The sequence below is a fragment of the Neodiprion lecontei genome, chromosome 2 (assembly GCF_021901455.1).
Source record: "Neodiprion lecontei isolate iyNeoLeco1 chromosome 2, iyNeoLeco1.1, whole genome shotgun sequence".
In the NCBI taxonomy this organism is placed as follows: domain Eukaryota; kingdom Metazoa; phylum Arthropoda; class Insecta; order Hymenoptera; family Diprionidae; genus Neodiprion; species Neodiprion lecontei.
This window is the reverse complement of record NC_060261.1, coordinates 37,276,613-37,299,452: the sequence shown is the minus strand read 5'-3', so window position 1 is coordinate 37,299,452 and position 22,840 is coordinate 37,276,613. Positions and strand designations below refer to the sequence as shown.

The 22,840-nt window shown below is 39.6% G+C and overlaps 1 protein-coding gene across 1 annotated transcript; it reads left to right on the top strand.

The window, feature by feature from the left end:
* Nucleotides 1-384: 384 nt before the first annotated feature.
* On the top strand, nucleotides 385-22,471 carry LOC107228235 (transient receptor potential cation channel subfamily A member 1). The gene is made up of 22 exons (XM_046731586.1): nucleotides 385-630; nucleotides 2,434-2,656; nucleotides 5,791-5,973; nucleotides 12,069-12,225; nucleotides 14,316-14,406; nucleotides 14,971-15,166; nucleotides 16,157-16,366; nucleotides 16,455-16,692; nucleotides 16,780-16,979; nucleotides 17,057-17,229; nucleotides 17,313-17,425; nucleotides 17,703-18,039; nucleotides 18,121-18,265; nucleotides 18,397-18,495; nucleotides 18,620-18,856; nucleotides 18,946-19,241; nucleotides 19,316-19,442; nucleotides 19,525-19,815; nucleotides 19,936-20,095; nucleotides 20,653-20,715; nucleotides 20,997-21,124; nucleotides 21,248-22,471. Exons 1-22 carry the CDS (start codon nucleotides 623-625, stop codon nucleotides 21,401-21,403), a joined length of 3,831 nt encoding a protein of 1,276 aa, XP_046587542.1. The 5' UTR covers nucleotides 385-622; the 3' UTR covers nucleotides 21,404-22,471.
* Nucleotides 22,472-22,840: the final 369 nt, after the last annotated feature.

Below are 22,840 nucleotides of genomic sequence, written 5' to 3'. Positions count from 1 at the left end.
GCGTCCGCCTCGTCGAGCCGCCGTTCCGAACGCTGACGTAATTAACGGCCCGATACCCAGAGCGGTTTTCACTCGCGGCGCGGCATCAGGCGTGCGTATTCATGTCCCGTACGCGTACCAGTTGGTATAACACGCGGATTCGCGAATCGTCGCTCTACTTCGCTTGTGTCAATTGGCGAACGGGAGTGGCCGGGCTGTTCGCACGTACGTTCGAGGAGGGCAGCTTTCGTCGCGTGACGTTTGAGACGGAGCGGTATCAGTGATTCGAAAAATTTTCAGGGGTGTCTGAGGATCGTTCGTGCGAATCACACCTTCTGCCAAATTCCTTCATCGATTTTATTCACGCGTTGTATAACGTTTCGCCCGTATAATCATCAGTCGGCATAGTCGAGTTGCGAGGGCCGAAATACGGAAGCCAATCTCTGGAGGATGGTTTGATCGGCGTTGCACGTTCTTAGTCGCGTGTGCCGTGACTCGTATCAGATCTTTAGGCTGAAATCGTGCCTTTGTAAAATTTAGTGCGGTGCAGTTCTGCGTTTGGTGAAGAAATTATATCTATAAGAATAATATCGTTAACTCCGGGGATCGCAAGAGTTTTACCGCGTTGTGAGTTCCTGTCGATATGACCAAGTAAACAGATTTCTATCTGTGTTTGCTAATTTTATATTGTATACCTGTCGGGGCTCAACGCTTCTATTTCAATCCGTTATCTGATTCCTGTGACCGCTAGACATCACCGACAGGAAATGACGGCTGGGTGCAGAGGAGTATGCGCGCTGCGTATTCCGACGCACGCGGTTGTCTCAGCTTGAATTTCGCACCCCCTTGGGACACTGAGAACCCGGATCACGTACATCAGAAAACTTATCTAAACCATCATTATTTCAGTGAAAGTATACGTTTACTTAGGTTCCCGATGACGCGTGTTAAACAAAGTCGCATTATTTATTCACTACTTTACAAAATCCATCACGCGATACGTTCCTGCAACATGTTAAAGAACTCATCCCTCTTCGACGATATTTATTATTCGACATGTTCGACGTTGGTCGGTAGAATACTGTTGGCAATCGTAGCGAATTAATTGCCTGATCATTTTCGAAATATGTCCAGTTGCTTTCATCTGAACGGAATTCAGACTGTTTAGATTTGTAATTTTCAGACTAATTTTCAACAAGGTAAATTTTCGTTTTTCCCGGTATCGTTGATATCAGTATATTTGTTTTTACTGCTCGTGGAAGACTTCCACGTAAGTTGACCCGCGATCAATTAGCCGCGTCGCTTGGTTTCTGGAATCGATGACTTACTATGATAAGAAACAGGTATCTCACATCGTCACGATCCAAAAAAACATATCTCTTATGTCTATATACAGAAGATATAACGTCTTTCTTATTAGGAGCTGTCGAAATTTTAGCAAAAACTCAACGCAGCCGGTCAAATCATGAATTTTAGAAGAGATGTGACTTTTTGATAGGATCAATTTTACCCAAATTCTAATTTTTCTGTTCCATTTGACTTGTAGTTCAGTATAAGGTACAGGCGGAGAACCTTTTTCCAGTTGCATACTGGGTAAAAAAATTTTAAACTTGAACGCTTACATACTGTTTATTTGTTTTTTTCTTCTAAGCAGTGTTCAAAATAATAAATTATTACAAACTTACCTCAATTGATTATACTTTCTATTTTGATATATTTTTCGGGAATAATTTCTTCTCTCTGAATCCCAGACTATGCGATTATAAAAATTCGCAGTAGAAATTATCGAGAATTATTCAGCCGAGAATTACTTAAATACGAAGTCACTTGATATTTCAATAAGTATTTGTAAAACAACGTATTTGAAAAGGACGTGAAAGTCTTCATTTTTGATCCAGTTCTCCAAGAAACTGTTTGTCTGAAACAAATCAAGAAAGTCGGTGAAACTTCAAGTGAGGCATGGTCGAATTGAGCTGAAATATTCCATACATGAACGTATATCCATTCAAGTGGAGTTAAAATGGATTACGCAAATCGCGAAATGAGAAGTTTGGGAAAGTAGTAAAAAAAAGAGCACCGAACAACTTTCGTATTAGCCTCACCCGCATTGCTAAGTGACAAAAAATTTTTCTCTAAATCCACCATCATTCGAATTTTGTTCATGCAATAGTTCATCCTATTCGATACGTAACAAATTCAAATTCAACATTTCTTTAAATCTTAATTCGATAAAACGTCAATTCAATATAGTGTTATACTGTTCTTCCGCCTGAATCACCTCGATTTTATGCCTGAAAAATTTGTATTCTACCAAAAATAACATTAACAAACTGTAAAAGCCAGTACAAAACTGTACATCACGTAGCAACCAATATTGCATCGAAACTTTTTACTGTGTAAACTCAAAACCAAAGTCGATTAGGATCTCGCTGAGCAATTAATTTGCCGTTCCAGATATCGTTTAATTACCGAAATGCCGAACCCGTTGTACTTTTTGCAAAACGTTCGGGCCTTCAAAGGCGCAGGGGCTTCGAGCGAGGAGAATACTATCAACAATAACAGTAACAGTGAACCTCCGACAACCGGAAATGATCTCGTTCATTTTGGAAACGACGACCCTCCCGGGCCCGTTGTCATCGATGTTGGCAGGCACGAGAGCACTCTCTCTACTTGGGAGGTACGTTCAAATTTTGAGACTTTACGTAGCCTCTTGACCTGTGAGATAAGCGTAAACTGTCGTCTGGCGAGACTGAAACCCTCGAGACCAAAATGATATGCCACGAAACGTCAACCATCTAAAACGCGTTATGAAAAAAACACTGGTTTCTTGAAATTAGATTAACAGGGAAGAGAATCAAACTTCAAGACGCGTATAAGAAGGTGTTCGAAATAATGAAAAATTGTCATTTCGGGTATTTCTATTTGTAATTAACGATTTATCGATAAATACATCACTGCGGTACAGGAAGTAGTGCGTTACGATAAAACGGTCCGACGATATTTTTACACGAAAACAGTAGCCAAATCATTTTGATATATCGCTCGCGCAAGATATTTTCCGACTGTCCCAGCGGCGCGGAGGCACATCTGAGGTAATATCGCGAGTAGGTTCGAAATATCTGTTGGATTTATGACCCTTTTTATCAGAGTAAGGATTCCGCAACCGCGTCGCACTCGAGAATCATCCTGCGGAGACATTGGAGTGTCGCCAAAAATATGTAAATTTCAGGACGAGGGAATAGAACGCAGAGCAATTCTATTCCCCATGGAAAATAACTTGCACCTATTATGTATTTTTCAAACGCGTTCACTAGATCCGGGTACAGATACGTTGTATGTACCTTCGTTAATAAGGGGACTTGTCGTTTTTGGCCAAGAATATATGTCTATCGCGAGAACCCTATTGTTTACTAAATATTCAAGTGGTAATTTTATCGCCCACGAACTGGCAGGCAGAAAACCAAGCATTATTCGTTTTTACGACCGATCAGTGCTCGTTTTGAAAGGCATTGCTGAAAGACATCCGAGACAGGTATTTGCACAATATATTAGTTGTTCGAATATAATCGCATGGTTGTTGGAAAGCGGTACGAGAACGTCGTAATGGTAATTTTGTAAATGAGTAAGTGATCGGATTATTTCTGTTCTTGACGTATTTTATGACTGAGTAATTGGTACAACATAAAAATCATGGGCGAGTGCCACCCAGTTTCGTTTTTAATTAACAATCTAAAGCGAAGTCTTCGGCGTAAATTGAATGAGAACTGTATTCTCAATCGAGTGTTTTTCGTTTGAACGAACAAATTGAACGTGTAATACGATAATACACAGCGCAGGAATGAACAGCAGAAGAATTATCAAGTAGCAGAAGAGTCACGTATAAAACGCTCCTCGCCTTCATCTTGACTATCGATCTTCTTGTTGTCAAGATCAAATTGCGATGGTACACTCGCGATTCTTATAATCAACGTGTAACTTGGGTTGATGTTAAATCTTTGCGGCTGCAATTCGATTACATACTCTAACTACCTTGCAGCTTTTGGTCTTGCTGACCCCGTTAATTATATTGAAACAGGTGAGATCGATCTCAATTGCGATCCTAGATTCAGAATCGCCATATTGATCAAGGGTAAATAGCCGCAGGTAGCGTTAGACAAGTAGAAAAATTCTAAATCAACCGTGTGACCGGATTAAAAATAACAGAAAATTATAAAACTGTTACCACGGACTGCTTTGGTGCTAATAACAAACATTATCTATCGGGCAAATTTTTTCAACTCTATAGATAATAGAATGATGATTTCGCGAAAAAAGATTTTTCATTGCCAAAGCAAACGGTGTATCTAATTTTGTCACCATGGGTTCCTTTGCATCTAAATCATCTAAATAATTAAGCGATTACAAAGTTGCAGAAAATGAGATGATTATCCGTTGCAAACAGTTTAAAGTTTTATGCAATCAGACGTGGTTATTTCCGTTCCGCGAACTGTTATTTATCAGATGTAACAAGGGTCAGCGGCTACGAAGTAAATGAAATAAGTTGAAATATAAAAACGGTTTTATCGCCAGAGAGCTTGACATAAATTTCCATCCATTAGAGCGACGAAACATGGTTGATAGAGACCACATCCCATCCTAAGGAAAAAATAATTAATGAAATGGAGCGAAAAGAAATAAATGAAATGAAAAATGCGAATATCAAGTCGTGCGTATAGTACCTAATTCGATTGTTATCATAACACTAGGACAATATTATGGTCGCTATCTTTGCCAAACAAACGAGCAAACAAAATACTGTATACACTCTTGAAATTTTTCAAGCGTTAAAGGACCGTGTAGTCCGTGTTAGCGCCACAGACGACAGTTGCTCGCACTAAGGCTTTCAGTAGGGTGAGCACCCCCAGCTGAATCAGTCGTCCTATTCTAACGCACCCTCGTCCACATTTCGTCTCGCTTTATCTCTCGTTCCACGTGCAATTTTACATCGTTGATTAGTGACTCCGCGATAATCATATCCAAGAAAATCTTCGTCTTAGCGCGGTAAGATATTGAAAATGTATCTTTCCTTTTTTTCTTCTTTTTTTCTCTTACTTTGACACATTTTTATATTTAATTATTCTTTTAATTAGATTCTCTTTGAACGTCATTATTCTTCTGTTGCGTGTATTCTGAATCAAGATCGGTCCAATGCTTGTACCGTAATACTTCTCTTCTGATCCAAAGTCACTTTCAACAATTAGGAGCGGCCCCAAATGATGATTTTCATGCTGTAGGGGGGAAATTTTTTTATACGATTCTTGTAATAAAACAAATTGTCCTGGTGGTGAAAAGACAAGTTCGCTAAGGTCTATAAGGCAATGATTTTATTTGAAAACAAAATAAACAGATAATTCAGTGGTATACTACCAGAAATTAGGAAATTGAGTGGTACCAGTGAACAAACGAAAAGGTCTAATACAAGGAACGCTGATTTCACGAGCGTTCCTCTCACTTGGCGAATGAGAATAGGCAGCTAATTAATTAATCAGTCAAATGAAATATCGAGAATCCCTGACAAATAAACAGGTGTGAGCTCTAGTGTCAATCAAATTTAATTCAATTGAACAAATTCCATTGAAGTCCCCTGCAATTGTAACATCATAAGCTGGTATTTGTAAAACGAGATGATTAATTTCTATTTTGATTCAAAGCGGTATAAAATCTCAGCACGGTCCGATTTTATTTTATGGAAAAATAACAATGTTAGCTTCAGTTCCGAAACGCTCACACACGTATTGTTTTTCACTTTTAATCCCCCTTTGCTTTTCGCAGCGCTGGATGAAAAAACGTGGGATCGGAAACGGGGAAAAAAATACAACACAGAAAGCAGAACTACAAACGATGATACCGAAGTCTGGCAACCGGATTTCACGGGGAAAATCTCGCGAGGAACCACAAGTAGAAAAATTGGCCGAAGTCTGTCTCCTCAGCCACAGCCCCTATCGTATTCTAAGGGTAAGTCCGCTGCTCATACTTTATCAGCAGTCTTTTCTCCGCGAACATTCGTTGAGTCCCAGTCAAAGACCCTGCGGAGGATTTCAGTTAGCTATGGGGATGCAGGGAATCTAAACATATTTCCCGATTGCAACGCGCACTGATTTTTTACAGTTTCCTTAGTGCCGGTGATCCAGCAATATTTTCTTTCTTTCACTGTTTTTTACATTTCCACCAGTCAGTGCCAACAGATCATACACCTAAAGCAATACGCCAAAGCTTTTCATTCACCCGACCGAAGCTGATCAAAGGGTGAACGGATGCGCTCTAAATCGTACGTCGTGACATGAGTGGTGTGTATGCGTGTTTGGCTGTCGCGTAACATCGAAGCTCACGCATGCCGGTACAATGTTATGGCGAGTAAAATACCTTCGATGATCTCCCGCCACATGAGTGCATGTATACATGAAATAATCGCCGATTCTTTTCACCATTATCCGTATCACCTGGTAACGGCTAAAAGACAGCATATGGCACTTGGCTGTAAGATTAAAAGCCACTTTGCTGCTCGTCGCTTCGAAATTTCAACAACGGAAATACATTAAAAAAATATCGCTAATTATTCGCGGGGTCTACAATGATTACATTGCTCTTTGCATCTGCCACATACCTATTGCTTATAACTCAAACTCGAATGCCTTGACTAGTGATAATTGAAATGTGTAATGTGACTTGATATAGGCAGTGGATATATTTCCCTTTTGTGCAATGAGCAAAAGATCAGTTGCGAAGTTACCTTCGCTTAGGGTTATGAGAGCATAGTTGTTGAAATAGTCGGGATAATGAATAAGGAAGCATTTTGAACGTGCTCTAAAACGAACGCGTGACAAATTCACAAGCTATATTTTACACGAAAGTAGAATTTCCTGTCAGATACTCATCAAAAAACTATTCTACTAACGAGTCTGATCGCATGTCGATAATTTTGAGCTTGACGTGAGCAAATTTGAATGACGCAGAACGGCATGTTTCGTGGGATACATTTTCATTTCGTCAGTCACGAAATGATATGCAATGCGACGACGATAAGAGGTAAGATACGAACAATTCGAACGAAAACTATGCTGATACACGTAACAGAATAAAAGCTGCATGCCGTTCAAAAAGTAGTTTTATCACATCGACTTAACCTTCGTACTTAGTTGTGAATATATTCAGAGAGCAGTAATAAAAATATTCTAATTCTTCAAAGTGTGGTAAATTCGACAACTTCCTCGGACTATAGTTTTGATGAAGTGTTTAACGTCATAGACATTAGTTTAGAACAACGTGTTAAATGTACAGAATATGACCACACTGGTATGATATTGATGATACCGTAATCAGATACGCATATCATGTGGCGAATGTATTTCACTGCCTGACTGTCGTTTGGCACGGTTGTGAAATCTAACTCGGTGATGAGAGTGATGCTTGGAAGACAGTATATAATATCGACGAGATATCGTACAATCGTATGTAATTTCCCCTCAAATCAGCTTTCAGACACACATGTGTACCTCGACCTGGCTTACCGATTGACAAGCAAGTATGACATCTAGCCGTGTTATTCATTTATCATTATATGGGTTGTAAACTTTTGTGCTGCACAATGCAAGCCGATAAGGTTGGCAAATATTTACTTAAATCCTATTCGTGGTTTCATATACCTAATGTAAATTAATTTTTTTTTTTGCCAGATTATCATCAATGTATGAATTATTTTGTTATTCATATTTTGTTATTCATACTTGATCATTTTAAGTTTGATAAGTTTAGGGTCTATCTGACCCCAGTATGGCACCAGTGTGATTCCAGAGAGATATGGAAGCAAAGGGTTAAATTTCAATCACGCCTTTATTGTGAATCATCAAAGGTGCTTTTTGGAGGGATCCTATTTAGAAAAGTGTACTTAGCCATTCGATTGTGCAGCACTCAACTATAATAATGCGACTGGCGCTGCTGGCTCGGCTGCACTCACGACCAAACTTAAACTCATTTACCATTCTATACATATAAAGCAACATAGCATGTAGTTTGTGCGCAAACGTGGATATTGTTGATACAGCGTAAGAGTAATGTACAGTTATCGTTAATATAGGTATGAGAAAAAATATTATCCCTTCCCCAAACTCTAGACAAGGGTACGTTTCGGAAAGTGGATTACATGTTTCTATACATTAAATTGGTAGATAAAGAAGAAAACAAATATCGATCAGACCGCATGAGCTTCTGAAGCGCACAAATTTACGGGGTATCTTATATCTTCATTGTACTACTGAACTTGAGAAGCATATTGTAGTTTCTTGGTAATTTGCATTTATGAACGCAGAGTGTGATTTAGTATCGACGTGGTAAGTAATTATATTAATGTTGCTAACTTGATTTTAACGTGCAAACTAGATGCGGACTTGATTATGACCGAAGAGAAACCGTGCCAGGATCTATTGCGCAATTCTTGATAAACAATTTTGCAGAAGGTTCTTGATTGCGAGTCGTCTTCTAGCGAAGAACGACCCCTTGGGTCTTTGCCTGGTGGTTACCAAACTCTGTAATCGAACGAACCTCGCCGATGAAAGTCCCATGTTAATTACGCGACTGCGGAGCCGGTGGAATTAGTGTATCGATCAAATCTCAAACCCTTGAAAATTGGAATCACCAATTGCGCAACTGTGCACGTTCGACACGCAGGTTAAACTGTAGAGTGTACATGTACTCAAGCTTTTACCCAAAAACTCAACACTGTTTGGCCGTCGTGGATCCTGGAGTATCTGCCCGCGAGAAGTATACCTGGTTGAACTTGGGGATTACTTAAAAGTTTACTCATCCCTGCTCCATAATCCAAACACGTGAACTGCACCTCTAACATAGCAGGCATTACGTAACTCGATTATAATTAGCGAACATTTTGAAGACCAAGAAAACAGAACCAAAGTCGAGGACGGTGTTAGTGCTCATTGTCAGTTGTTCAACCGAGTTCACCGAGGAATATCAGCAGCTTTTACTGATCGTTAGTGTATAACATAGATGAAACAGTGGAGAGTTGATTTTTCGAGCTTGCAATATGAGCTTGGCATTCGTTGTGGTATAAAATTATCATTGTATTTTTGCATATGAAATTTTAATTGGTATTTCAAAGGGTTGTTTTAATTTTTTGTAGTACCTGCCTACACGCGAATGAGTTTCCTTATAATTTCGCCAGAGGCATCATTTATTTCGAGGTGTTCGAACCCACGCGCTTTTCCACTTTCCGGGCGGTTACCTGTCCTTGAAAATTTTCACGCGCAGCCGAAAGCAACGCGGCGACGTTCGGCGTCCCAGCTTTCTCTCCAGAACTGCCTTAACACTCCGTAGCGATATGTCATGCGTCCTGCAAGCTTCGGCCGAGTAGTTGATTCGTTCGAATACGATCTCCCGCCCAATCGTTCGACAATTTTTTACCACTCACTAATTTCGAGCAACCGAATATCATTCGGCAATTTTTAATAAAGTGCCAATATAAGTGAGCATCGATTGTTTGAAAAACATTTCCTTCCTACGAAGTGATTGTGAAAACGCTTAGGTACCAGCATCGCGGTAAAAACCTGAAGGCCAGTCTAATAGAATAAATCACTGACGATCAGTGATATCAACTTGTGCTCTCAATATCTGTTACTAGTGATACTTTGTTTGAACAGTCAAATTTTAAATACTATAAGTTGTTTGCTTCCAAGGATTCGGTATTAATGGTAAAATAATTTTGAAAAAAGAAGACATTCGTCAAGTGCGCTAAATTAGTTGATATGAACTGTTTACTGTAAATAAAACATCAAAAAAAAACAGAAAATATATAGAAAAATCGATAGAAAGCATTTTTGGGCGTACTCGCGATTCATCAAAATTGGATGAAGACTCTGATAATTTATTTTGATCCGTTAATTAATCATTAGTTCTGACTGTGAACTAAATAAAATACAATTATAATCTGAAGTTATTTGAAACGTTGAAATATAGCGATAACAAATGAACATTTCGGCTATAGTGCCCGATTCCAGGATGTATTACACTGTTAAAAATGTTTGTCAATTCATGATACATTCGCTACACAAACGCCTTTTGCACAGTAAAAGGAATTAAACAATACTGTTTTTATTTTCGCAGCATCATAGTTATTTTTCGATTTGGGAATTTCTTTTTCATAAACTAAGCTTTGATAGAAAATGCTTTTGCTTGACTATAATTTATGAAACGCACCAAACTTGTGTAGTAAATGTATATTCTTTCGTATCTGTTCTTACTGTTAATTGCACATGAAATTCAATGAACTCGAGTGGTAAATGTACTATATCCGTATGGTGAATTTACTATTTTGTACATGGGAATGGAGTTTCGAATCATGACCAGAAAGTTTACGAAAAAAACATTTTCAACAGTGTATGACAGCCGTAAATAAACGTGGAAACTGGCAGAAGATGGCTCGCCGATGGAGAACCGTCTTTATCGGTTTTAAATCCTTGAGGAAATTGTCTCCTGACGAATTGATAAAGGTACTTGTATTTCACATCATCTTCTCTCGCTTCAAACATTAGTCAAATGATCCCGCCCCTTCCATCCGCATGGCGAAATTACGTTGGAATTCGCTACCTCAATTTTGCAATATAAATCACGATTTTTCTCACAGTTCCACAATTTGACCTGCGAGAGTATTGAAAATTTTTCAATAGACAGGCTAATATTTAAATGTAGATTTAAAGAACGACAAAATTATGGAAAAATCTTTCTAACGCGTCTATTCTCAACTGCTTTCACAGAAAGTTTATTTTTTGGTTACATTAAGTTACAGTATTAATGCAACACTTATTTGGCCCTGCGTTTAAGGATCGTGAATTAAACGCGTAAAAAATTTTTACTTTTTGGATTATATCTATGGGGTTATAATTCAAGGCAAAAATGTACGGGTACGTGGATCTTGCACGATTTTACTTCTACCATCTCGTGATTCACTTAGATTTTATTGATTGATCAATAATTGCTGAGAATAAAGAAACGTACATGGTCCTTACAACTTTGTTCGGATGATTACGTTAAGCATTGATATATATGTATTCGCAATTCAATTATTATGGAGAAAATGTCTAAAACTTGGAAACGGCCAAATATCGTCAAAGAAATTCAACGAAGTTCACAATCGATAACAGGCTAGTCTTATTATAATTACCTAACCTATCACATTTTATTGACAACCTAATTTTGTCTCAAGTTGCAGGGTATATTAAAACAGTATCTTATTATACATGGTTTTATGGCCATCACATTCTTAACCCACTTAGCACAATCCTGCAAAACGGGTGAAATAGTTTTTCTTATTCCTTTTTTCTTGTAAGACAAAAAACTAATCGTTGCAATGAGAGCTTGATTCAAACTGTTAATTTCCATAGGTAGCGTAAAAAACCCGCAGCTTACCAAGTACTCGACGTAGAGTAAATTGCAAACATCAAACTGCAATATTGCAAGTCTGTGAAAAACTGTAAAGCCGATTATTCAATAATCCTCATGCGGTTCGCGTGAACATCTGCTCGATGGTGACCTCCAGTACCCCAAATTTGTAACCGAGCTTAAAAAACTAGAACAGAATCTTCTCGGTCCAACCCTACATAGGTGGTTAGAAATTTTTCATTCTCATTCCGTATTCCAACTAAAGCATTGCGAAGTTTAATGTCTTTACCATTTCCAATTGTGACTGGAATTTTGTGCTAAGTCTTCATACCAAAACGCAGCAAGTATACACAGAACAATTTACCCATTTCCGTCCACCGAAATATGTAAACTGTGATAATTGACAAGAAGAGAAAGAATGTCTGAAGCATCTTGCTGCATAGTTATCGGCTTGAACTAATCCTCCGTGCCTTATCTCTTTTGGCGCTGATGCGATACATATTTAAGCCACCCCATTATTCACCCTCTAACCCTTGACATCCACTTTCGTTCTTGCCTTTAATCCCTGCGAGACTTGTAAGACTGACAACGAGAGTCGCTATACTGACTGGCATAACGAACGGTTGCGCTAATCTCATCGTTCGTCTGCTTTGCTATTCCAGGCAGCCGAGAGCGGAAGTCTCGAGGAATTCACACGGCTTTACCGGAACGAACCTGGTCGTCTGAACATCCAGGATGGCCGAGGTAGGGCCGCGGTGCATCAAGCCGCGGCCAGAAACAGAGTCAACATTCTCCAGTTTATTCACACCAACGGCGGAAGTAAGTAGACATTGAAATGCAGAGTGAAAAGGGCGAACGCCAACCATAAAGATAAATCAGCCGCCTGGATAAAAAAAATATAATAATTAACAAGATAAAATATCCACTAACGGTGTAAGCGAATCAATATCCCTGCAATACGAAATGAATTTGAAAAAAATTGTCGAAATAGTTTAAGGCTAATGTTTTTGATGTTTTTCTAATGTTTTCGGCGGATTTTACCCACTGACCACATCCCAGCAAATTTTGAACACGCTGTAACTCTAAAACCTTTTCTAGAATTACTGATACCTTAATTTGCGTTATTCGCATTTTCTCAGTTTCATCTATACATACCTAATAGAACTTTTGTTTCATTCGTGTCCACTAACATTGCAGCAAATGACATTGCGGGTGGCTTTTAATCAGATTTTCCTCTTCTCCAATTCTTCAATTCGGACGGTTCTGCCACTTCATCTTAAAAGTAGGGGTAGGTCTTCCAGAATAGAGAAATTGAAAGCTCGAGTTCTTGACCTTCCTCCACTTGTCCCTTGCTGACTCTAATGAAAGCGTATCGATTCATGCATCTCAGTTTTACGATTCTCCATGTTGATTTGGCACAGTTCTTCGTCTGCGCAAAGGAGTGTACCAGCTTTAAGATCGCGGTGGTCGGATCGTTACGCGGACTGGCGGGCAGCCAAGAGTATGAGATAACTGTGAAAAAACTTGAACGGGTGTAACTCTTCGTTAAAATGAACAGTCAATGGAGCAACTGAGCTACACTCACGTGCAGGACCAAAGTAATTAGGATGCCCAGGAGATATTAATCTATGTGCTATCCTGCCGCGCTACAGAGTTTGCTTCTTCCTTTTTTCCTCCAGCTCTTCTTCGACGGTCTTTAATCTCATTCCCTTAGAGTGCTGCAGCTTGTTTACACTACTGGTTCTCACGCATTCGGGCGGAAAACTGGAAGCAGTGAAACCGCATGATGTAACTACCGTAACTAGTTCGCCATCAAACGAGTCCTTGACTGTAATTTCAACACTTCGACGATGTAGTTAGCCGTATGCGAAAGTGGCAGTGAGGGGTCGGTTCTGATCGCGACATCGTAATTCCATTGACCGTAGAGTTCCGCTTCCCTAGTCGTTCGTGAAAGATGACCTGAACGTCTGTTTAACCCTAATTGGTCACTCTGGATAAATTTCACCCCAAATATTTTTCAAACTCCTCATAGAGTTCAGAAATAGACTTTCATAGTTTTTTTTACTCGAATTTTTTACTCGAAACTTAACTTTGCCAATGTTTTACAATATTTAAATATTCAATTTTGATTAGGAAAACTAAGAAAACTTTTTCTGCAACCCTTAAACAATACATAGATATTATTTTTTAGACTTTTAAAACTCATTCCCGAAGCGGGATATCAATTTTTTTGCAGCTGGGGTGAATTTCACCCAGTGTGACCGTTATGCGATTCTACTGAGGTGCGACCAATTAGGGTTAAAAGCAATCTTCCCGCGTTAAAGTTTCTCCTGCTTCCATCGATTCCAGGTAGCTTCTCGAAAATGTTCGTGGTTATACATACAACCGCGGGAAATGTGACGAAAGGGTGGCCTTGACTTTGGAAATGTCTAGAATCGATAAAAACATCAGTGAATGAAATGTCGTTCGTTTTGCTATACGATCGTCGTTGTAAAGCCGATTATTGAACCCCAGAAATTCTTTGGAATATCTCTCCTCCGATAATGATATTTCCAAGTACTTTATACGCCTGTAAAGCCGTACTTTTTCAAAGAATTGGTAAAAATAATCCACTCGATCGAACATTGAAAAAAGTTTCTCTTTGAAGAGAACCATCTAAAATTCAGTCACTGTTCTTTTTACTTGTCTCTTATCACGTTTACAGAAAAAGTCTTACCCTTTGTCGCGATGAAAGAAAAATCGTTACGACCGATGGAAAATACGAAAACAACGACGTCCTATAATTGTCATGGGGGTTACGTTAAGTCTCATTTTTCGAATATAACGTCTCGATCTTACGGCGAAATATGAAGCGATCGCGTTATCTTCTTTTCAGACTGAATGAACTCAATATGGGTAATCTGTTCCAGATATGAACTTACAAGATAATGTCGGAAATACCCCACTTCACGTAGCCATTGAAAACGTTTGTCTTGAAGCTATCGACTTCCTCCTCCTCAAGTAAGTCAATTCAAAACTAATATCTTTGCCAACCGGAATCTCCCATCGATAAGTTTACCTGCAGTTCCTTCAGATGGATGAAGTTATTCCCAAGCACCGCGTCCTGTAACCGAGCCCGACAATCATTACTTAGGTGAACTTCCACCCAGATAAGAATTTCATTGCCATAATATAAGCTTTACCATGTTACCAACAATTAAACAAATGTGATTTCCGTTCAAAAGCCCATTTATTGGTAACTAGTTAATTTGAATTGAAAGTTTCTATCTTTTAATGGGTTCGAGTTGGAGTACCCGGTAGTTTGAAAAATAATCCTCCGACAAAATTCAAACATTTATTCAATCCGCGGTCACATTCATTGAAAAGTTTTCTACGGAACTGGTCGAGTCAATTTGTTGCCAGTCGACCGGGAATGCTTAATAGGCATTAAGCTCAAATTCGTCTGTACCGTACTATTAATTGAATAAACCCTTAATTTGAAAGGCACCATCGTCTCGCCGTTCATTAATGATTAATCAAAGTATGATCCTGCACTTGCTGCTACTGCCTACGCCTTAATTGTAGCAACGTCGATACTTCAATTCTGAACGAGAAGAAGCAGGCCCCGATTCACATGGCGACTGAATTGAACAAAGTGGATGTACTTAGTACGATGTTAAAGTACCGAGACAAAATCGACGTACAACAGGGTGGCGAACATGGGAGGACGGCGTTGCATCTCGCTGCCATCTATGACCATGACGAATGCGCCAGGATATTGGTGAGTGAAGTAAATTTTAATAATTGCAATTCACCCACTAGGGATCGATCATGCAAATCAGTTAAAAAGACACGAGTAAACTCCTAACTCTGACAAAGAACAAATATTGAACTTTCTTACCGCATGAGTGATTGGATTTAAATTTTTTTTATAATTCACTAAATTTACGGGAGCAACCATGTTTTTTTTTTCACAGCAGCTCGCTGCCTTTATTCCACCTTGGCGCATTCATGACGAAAGTATTCTGCGCCAAGTTTTTGTGTGTACTGCATTTAAATGTCATAATTCTTTTTTATCGTGAGTGTCCTTGACTCTTGGGAAATTGTTATAATTCAATATTCCTTTCCTTGATGCAAGAATACAGAAACAATTAAACTTGGAGATTCGAATCAAAAATATCTGAGTTCTGTGGTTCTTGTTACGAGATAGTGTGAATGAAAACACAACATATATGTATATTTTTATATGCAATTCTAACGAATGCCAAACTGGCAGCATTCGCATTTCTCGTACGGAAACCTTATAAGTTAAGCTTTGATATTAGCAATAAATATAGAAATCAATTTGCTCGAACACGTGTGAATTTCCTAGTAAATTGAAAATAATGCAAATAAAAAGCAACCCCAAACAACCCTCACCTTGATCAAACACAAATACGCTGAATAATGATTAGGCACGTAACCGGGTGCGCGCAAGAAAAACTTGCTGCGCATGTATATATTTTGAAACGATAAACTTAATCAAACTTTACGTAAATGCCACAGAATTTCCCATAAATCTAACAGTGAAGATTGGCTGATACTGACGCTAAGCCACCGGAGCGCAGTAATCAAACTATACCAAAATTAAAACGACATGATTTGGTGACAACAAGCGACCACACAACCGGTTCATTCCGTGCTTACGCCGTCGACGAGGATTTCGATCGAACCCTCTAATCAACGGCCAATCTTTTTCTACTAGTATAAAATTTATCATCGTTCGCCACAGATCACGGATTTCCAAGCTTCGCCAAGAAAGCCCTGCAACAACGGATACTACCCGATTCACGAGGCTGCAAAGAACGCGTCGTCAAGAACAATGGAGGTGTTTTTGCAATGGGGTGAGTCCAAGGGCTGCACGCGAGAAGACATGATCTGCTTCCACGACGCCGAAGGCAACGCACCCCTGCACTCGGCTGTTCACGGCGGAGACATCAAGGTGAATGAAACACTGATTCCACATCTTCAACAATTACAATGTGTACAATCTTCACGTCTGTCCATCACTTCCTATTTGCCGTTTTCAGGCTGTCGAACTTTGTTTGAAATCAGGAGCGAAAATATCAACCCAACAGCAAGACTATTCTACCCCCGTGCATCTGGCCTGCGCTCAGGGTGCCATCGATATTGTGAAACTTATGTTTGCCCTTCAGCCATCGGAGAAATACGCATGTTTGACGTCATGCGACGTACAGAAAATGACGCCTCTCCACTGCGCCGCGATGTTCGACCATCCGGAGATAGCTGAGTACCTGATCCTCGAGGGTAAGGATTACTGACGTTGTGGAGAATCTGGCGCGAATTTCGACTCCGACTTAACCCGTGCTTTGTTTCTCATTCCCACGAGCGTAGGAGCCGACATAAACGCACTGGACAAGGAAAAACGGTCTCCGTTGCTCTTGGCTTCTGCTAGGGGCGCTTGGAGAACGGTTCACAGCCTGATTCGGCTCGGCGCGGACATATACCTGAAGGACGTTAACCACAGGAACGTTTTGCACCTGGTCGTCATGAACGGCGGAAGGCTGGAGGAGTTCGCGGAAGAAGTAAGCAAGGTACCTAAGTTGTTCCAGTTATCCAATCCCTTCGTCATCGTCGAAATAATCGCGGGAGCTAATCCATCACTTCGCAGTCCAACGTGAGCCTGCTCCAGTTGTTGAACGAAAAAGACGACACCGGATGCTCACCTCTCCACTACGCCAGTCGCGAGGGTCACATACGGAGTCTGGAGAACCTCATACGTCTTGGAGCTTGCATCAATCTGAAGAACAACAACAAAGAAAGTCCTCTTCATTTTGCAGCAAGGTAGGTAACTGATCGCTGCTTCGCGAGACTTTGATGTGAATAATAAAACAACTGACGAGTAATTAACCTGCCTCTGTATTAAGGTACGGGAGGTACAACACCGCGCGGCAGCTTCTCGACTCGGAGAAGGGAACATTCATAATAAACGAAAGCGACGGGGAAGGCTTGACGCCACTGCACATCGCCTCTCAGCAAGGTATGTTGTGAGGTTGTCTCTTTCGGAAGTTCTATGCTTCGCCGAAGGGTTCGCCGTACTCAAAATCGAGAATACACTCTTACAATTAGTGAGGAATCGATCGAATCCCCCTTTTTTCAATAAGTTCATCAAGTATTTAACCTGCAGTTTGACAATTTCGCTACATTTTTCATCACCATGAATCAACGAATAACATTATACCAAACCCCGCGTATCTGACGGTGTATGATCTTAGAAGATACATTAGCTCTCGCTAAAGACCGACTCCTCCTCTTAGGACATATGCGAGTTGTTCAGCTACTTTTGGACAGAGGTGCTCTTCTTCATCGAGATCACAACGGGCGGAATCCTCTACACCTAGCAGCAATGAGCGGCTACACTCAGACCATGGAGCTTCTCCACAGCGTCCACTCGCAACTGCTGGACCAAATAGACAAGGATGGCAACACGGCATTGCACCTGGCTACTATGGAGAACAAACCCAACGCCATATCCCTGTTACTATCAATGGGATGCAAGCTGCTCTACAATTTTATGGATATGAGTGCGATCGATTATGCCATATATTACAAATTCCCTGAAGCGGCGTTGGCAATGGTTACTCACGAGGAGAGGTGAGTTCCGAATCTTGAAAATTCTCTCACGGACTGCTTACTGATTACTTAAATCTGTGACATTCGTGCTTACGCGTTTAGGGCCCAAAAAATCATGGCTATGAAGTCGGACAAGCATCCCTGCGTGACTCTCGCCCTGATCGCATCCATGCCACGGGTGTTCGAAGCCGTTCAGGACAAGTGTATTACGAAAGCGAACTGCAAAAAGGACTCGAAATGCTTTTACGTTCGTGAGATTCAATTTTTATATGAAATAATATTCATAGCTGCACCAGTGCTGATAATTACTTTTCCAACAATCTCATTGTTAGTTGGATTCAGGTTTTCAGTAAATGTTTCTTCACTCTTTCTTTACAGATCAAATATTCCTTCGCCTGCCTCGAGTGCCCGACCCAGGATGATAAATTTGGTGAAACTTTAGTAGCAGCCGCACCTGTTCCCCTCCCGGCTCTCAATGTAAGTCTCACTCCAAATTGTCATCCTAACATCTAAAGTAAATTGACATAGTGTACAGAATATTGGGTCGTCGTTTAACGCGTACCGGTTCCTGTAAGCTACCAACTATTTGTGGATATTTCAGGCCATGGTAATTCACGGCAGAGTGGAGCTTCTGGCACATCCCCTCAGCCAAAAATACCTACAAATGAAATGGAATTCTTACGGGAAATATTTTCACATAGCCAACCTTCTCTTCTACACGATTTTTCTCACCTTCGTCACTCTCTTCTCGTCGCAGCTGATGAACATGACTAGTGGGAACAGGATGCTAATCGACATGAACAATATGAACGGATCTAACGTAACCATGAACGAAGAAGTAAGGTCAAAGAAACTCGTTGCAGCAATTGCAGCCGTTCGTCTTCCGCCATTAAAAAGAATAGATAAAAATTTCAAACCTCTCCGCAGATTCGACAGCGTCTCTCGACAACCGATGACTTCAAAACAACCACAGCAATGTCAGTCAGCGCAACGGTGACGATGATTTACGTAACATTGAGCGTTTTCCGCGAATTACTTCAGCTATACCAGCAAAGGTGGAAGTATCTACTTGACCCGACGAATCTGGTCTCTTGGCTCTTATACATATCTTCTAGTATAATGGTCGTGCCAATTTTCATCGGTAGACTCGACGAGATACAGTTTTCTTGCGCATCGATCACCGTTTTTCTTAGCTGGTTTAATTTGCTATTACTGTTGCAAAGGTGAGAAAAATTTTTAGTGATAAAACAATGTCGATGAGAGATCTAATTCCTCGTTTTCAAACCCTGTTTTCCAGATTCGATCAGGTCGGGATATACGTCGTCATGTTCCTCGAAATACTGCAGACGTTGATCAAAGTGTTTCTCGTATTTTCCATCCTCATTATCGCGTTCGGTCTCTCCTTCTACATTCTCCTGTCGAAGGTGAGTATCAAATGACTTAAATAATGTCCAATATTTTCGCCGATATTGTTGAACCATAAAAAATCTTGGCGCTTTAATCCAGGGCAACCACATCTCGTTCAATAGCGTACCGATGTCACTTATGACAACGTTCGCCATGATGCTGGGGGAAATAGACTTTCACGGAACCTACGTCGAGCCTTATTACCATCGCTGCACCAAGTGCCGTCCTGAGGATACTAAAGGTCTACCCTTTCCACTACCAGCCTTCATCATACTCGGTCTATTCATGGTTCTTATGCCGATCTTACTCATGAACTTGCTCAACGGTCTAGCAATTGGTGATATAGAATCCGTCCGCAGGAATGCTCAATTGAAGAGATTGGCCATGCAGGTACGCATCCCTTCTGTATTTGATTACTCATGAGAATCAACACTTAAGTATTTTGATCCACAAGTATCAACAGCGACTGGAGCCGCGGCTTCGATTGAATTCCTGTCTTCGCATCTTTAGGTTGTCTTGCACACCGAACTCGAGAGGAAACTACCCCAAATGTTACTGAGAAAAGTTGACAAAAAAGAACTGAAAGTCTACCCAAACGAAATGAAATGCAAGCTTGGTTTTCTTGACTTCGTGCTGAAGAAATGGTTCTGTAATCCATTTTCAGATGACGGTGGGTAAAAATGCAAAACACAAGGTTCCACATTTTTTACGGAGGGCACGCAAAAGCGATCGTGTTCGAATTCTACAAAGTTTCGTTCAAAATTGTTAAAATAAAGAACCGTATAACCGATCAATCTTTCTGCGACTGCCTTGCGTCAAAATGGAATTTTTCATGCAATAACTGTTTTACAAAATCTTAATAAATTTTTTCATCTCTGTTTGCTTCCACTTGGAATGCTCTACGCTGCATGAATGGTTGTTAATGTAGATTCACAAAATTATGATACATTGTTGTCAAGCTTGATAATTCTTCTCAAAGTACAAACTGATCGTTATTGAATGCTTAGTACTGCCATTTGACACGTAGAAATTCTTGCATTCATATTTCACTTATAAGCTCCATAAACATAGTTTGGATATAATAATATTTTCGAAAGTCGTTGTGATGAAATACGGTCATTAGTACAAGAGCATCGAGATATCGAAAAAAAAAATAATACACTGCAGTGGTCAGTTTTTTCCACCGTTTGGTAATAGTGTCTTAAGCAGAAGGAGGCTGTGTTACAGACGATGCGCGCAGAGTAGCGGTAGAAAATCAACCAGGATTTCCAGCTGCCAACCGAGCTCACGGTAACGCATGTGCACAATTAGTATTTGGATACTGTATATTTATTTTGGAAACTTTTGCACTTTTACACAATCAACACAATTTGTCACGTTTAACAATGTTGTGTCACATTATATAAATGGTATCATATGGATGTAAAAGATTATCTAATTGTCTGCCACGTCATAAGACTTGTATACTCGATAAATGTACACTTGCATTTCGATTACGGGATAACCAATTCTAAGGGCAATGAGAAAAAGGAAAAGCCAATTGCAGTTATTTTATGCTTTATTTCGCTTAGGTACAGACATGGTGCTAGAAAATAATGAAGATTACGTAACTCAGGAATTGGAAAAACAAAAACGGCGACTCAAAGAAATCACTGTGTCGTTGGAATCGCAACACCAGCTATTGCGTCTGATAGTACAGGTAATCATCGCGATCTCCGATTTCATAGTCAATGATTACAGCTCTAAAATCTCAGGGTGAAAAATATGAATGTAGCTGAACCCAGAACAATATTTTGCACCATCCCTTGTTATTCCACTTCAGAAAATGGAGATAAAAACCGAGGCTGACGACGTGGACGAGGGTGTGTCTCCTGGTGAATTGAGACTTGTACTGAAGATGAACAACAAATGGAATTTTCCAAGGAATAACAGAAAACTCCGAAGTGCCGTGAGCTTTAACAGAGGATCGTTACCGTAGAGTATTTTCCGGAGGTCAAACCTTGTCACCCTTTGAGGGTTTTGATGTGTGGGTATATAAATTCGCCTACTTTGATATGCGCTAACAAGAAACAGTATTTACGGTGCTTAATTACGAATTCAATTTCAGGGGCGCAAAGAATATAGTCCGTGCGTAACACAGACGCGAATTGAATGTTGTGATATCGATAACAGATAATTTTAGTATACTTGTTTGATGTATTGCCATATTTCAATTCATTCACTATATAGACCAACTGCATTTATCCCTTTCGAATTTGCTTGTGCAACTCAAGTGCCAGTCGTGATTTTTATACATGAAAAGATTGAAAAAGGAAAAAGAAAACTATTTTGTTTTCGAACATTTATTCAAACTATATTTAATAATGTAGGTCAATTTTTACATTATACTTATTAGATTGAGATATAGATACGTAACACTCATGTACAAAGTACATGGTGCACTTCTGAACTCGTTAAATCGTAATGACTGTTTGCTAAAGTGTTACAAATGCCGTACATTCCGTACTGTTACGAATGAATGCCTTAATTGTTTTCTACTTGGAAATGACGATGAAACTTGGTATCGTGTAGAGAATTCACGATACTTAGGGTATAATAATGTTATATGAATCGATTTTATGGAGGGTGAGGGAGCTGAGATTTAGGTGAAACTGATTGCCGGTACAGTGTATTTTATACACTACGATATGGTGTGGCGGATAGTAGATAGGCTGAAATTTGTTTACTCGTAAATTTTAAAACTTATGAAGAATCGAGTATGCACTTAAACGGTCTACAAAAAGTGCAGGGAAAGCTTTACCTGCTCGGCGGACTGGTTAATGAATGCAGTTTTTATCACTACAATTTAAATTTAGGTAAATAACTAAGAGAATTGACGAAGCGATGAAACTCCGAAAGTACCAAAAAAAAAAATTTATAAATCGTATAAAAAATACTAATTTATATATACATCATTACGTATGTAACGTAATTCATCTCGGAACAAAATTTTAGTTTATATATCGATGTATTGTTGTATAAATAAAAAGCTGTTTTCAGTGTCAAATATTCGCCACTTTAAAATATCTTCTAATGCAAACACAATTTATTACTTGTTTGTTTCTTCGCGTCTTCTGCACAAATTTCAAACGCTGTATTTTTTCGTTCAAATTCATAGAATCTCCAAGTAATTTTGCAACCCCTACTCGCTGTTCACTGTGCCAAAAAGGGTAGAGATTAAACGTGAGAAACTCTCACGATACGTAATACGGTGCTTATAAATTGCAAGTTTCTAAATTAATCAACAAGTTCGTGAGAAGTAAATAATTCGATTTACCGTAAAACTTTTGAAATACGATTATCATTATAATTTGCTTTCATGCCTAACTAATTATCAAGGCGAAGTTCTATACATGCTATTGCAGTAACGGAAGTA

Excerpts from the sequence above, each read along its gene's own strand:
- LOC107228235 (XM_046731586.1), top strand. Across the intron at positions 12,226-14,315 it reads TATTCACACCAACGGCGGAA|ATATGAACTTACAAGATAAT; the intron begins GTAAGTAGACAT and ends AATCTGTTCCAG. Across the intron at positions 19,242-19,315 it reads TTGCTATTACTGTTGCAAAG|ATTCGATCAGGTCGGGATAT; the intron begins GTGAGAAAAATT and ends CCTGTTTTCCAG.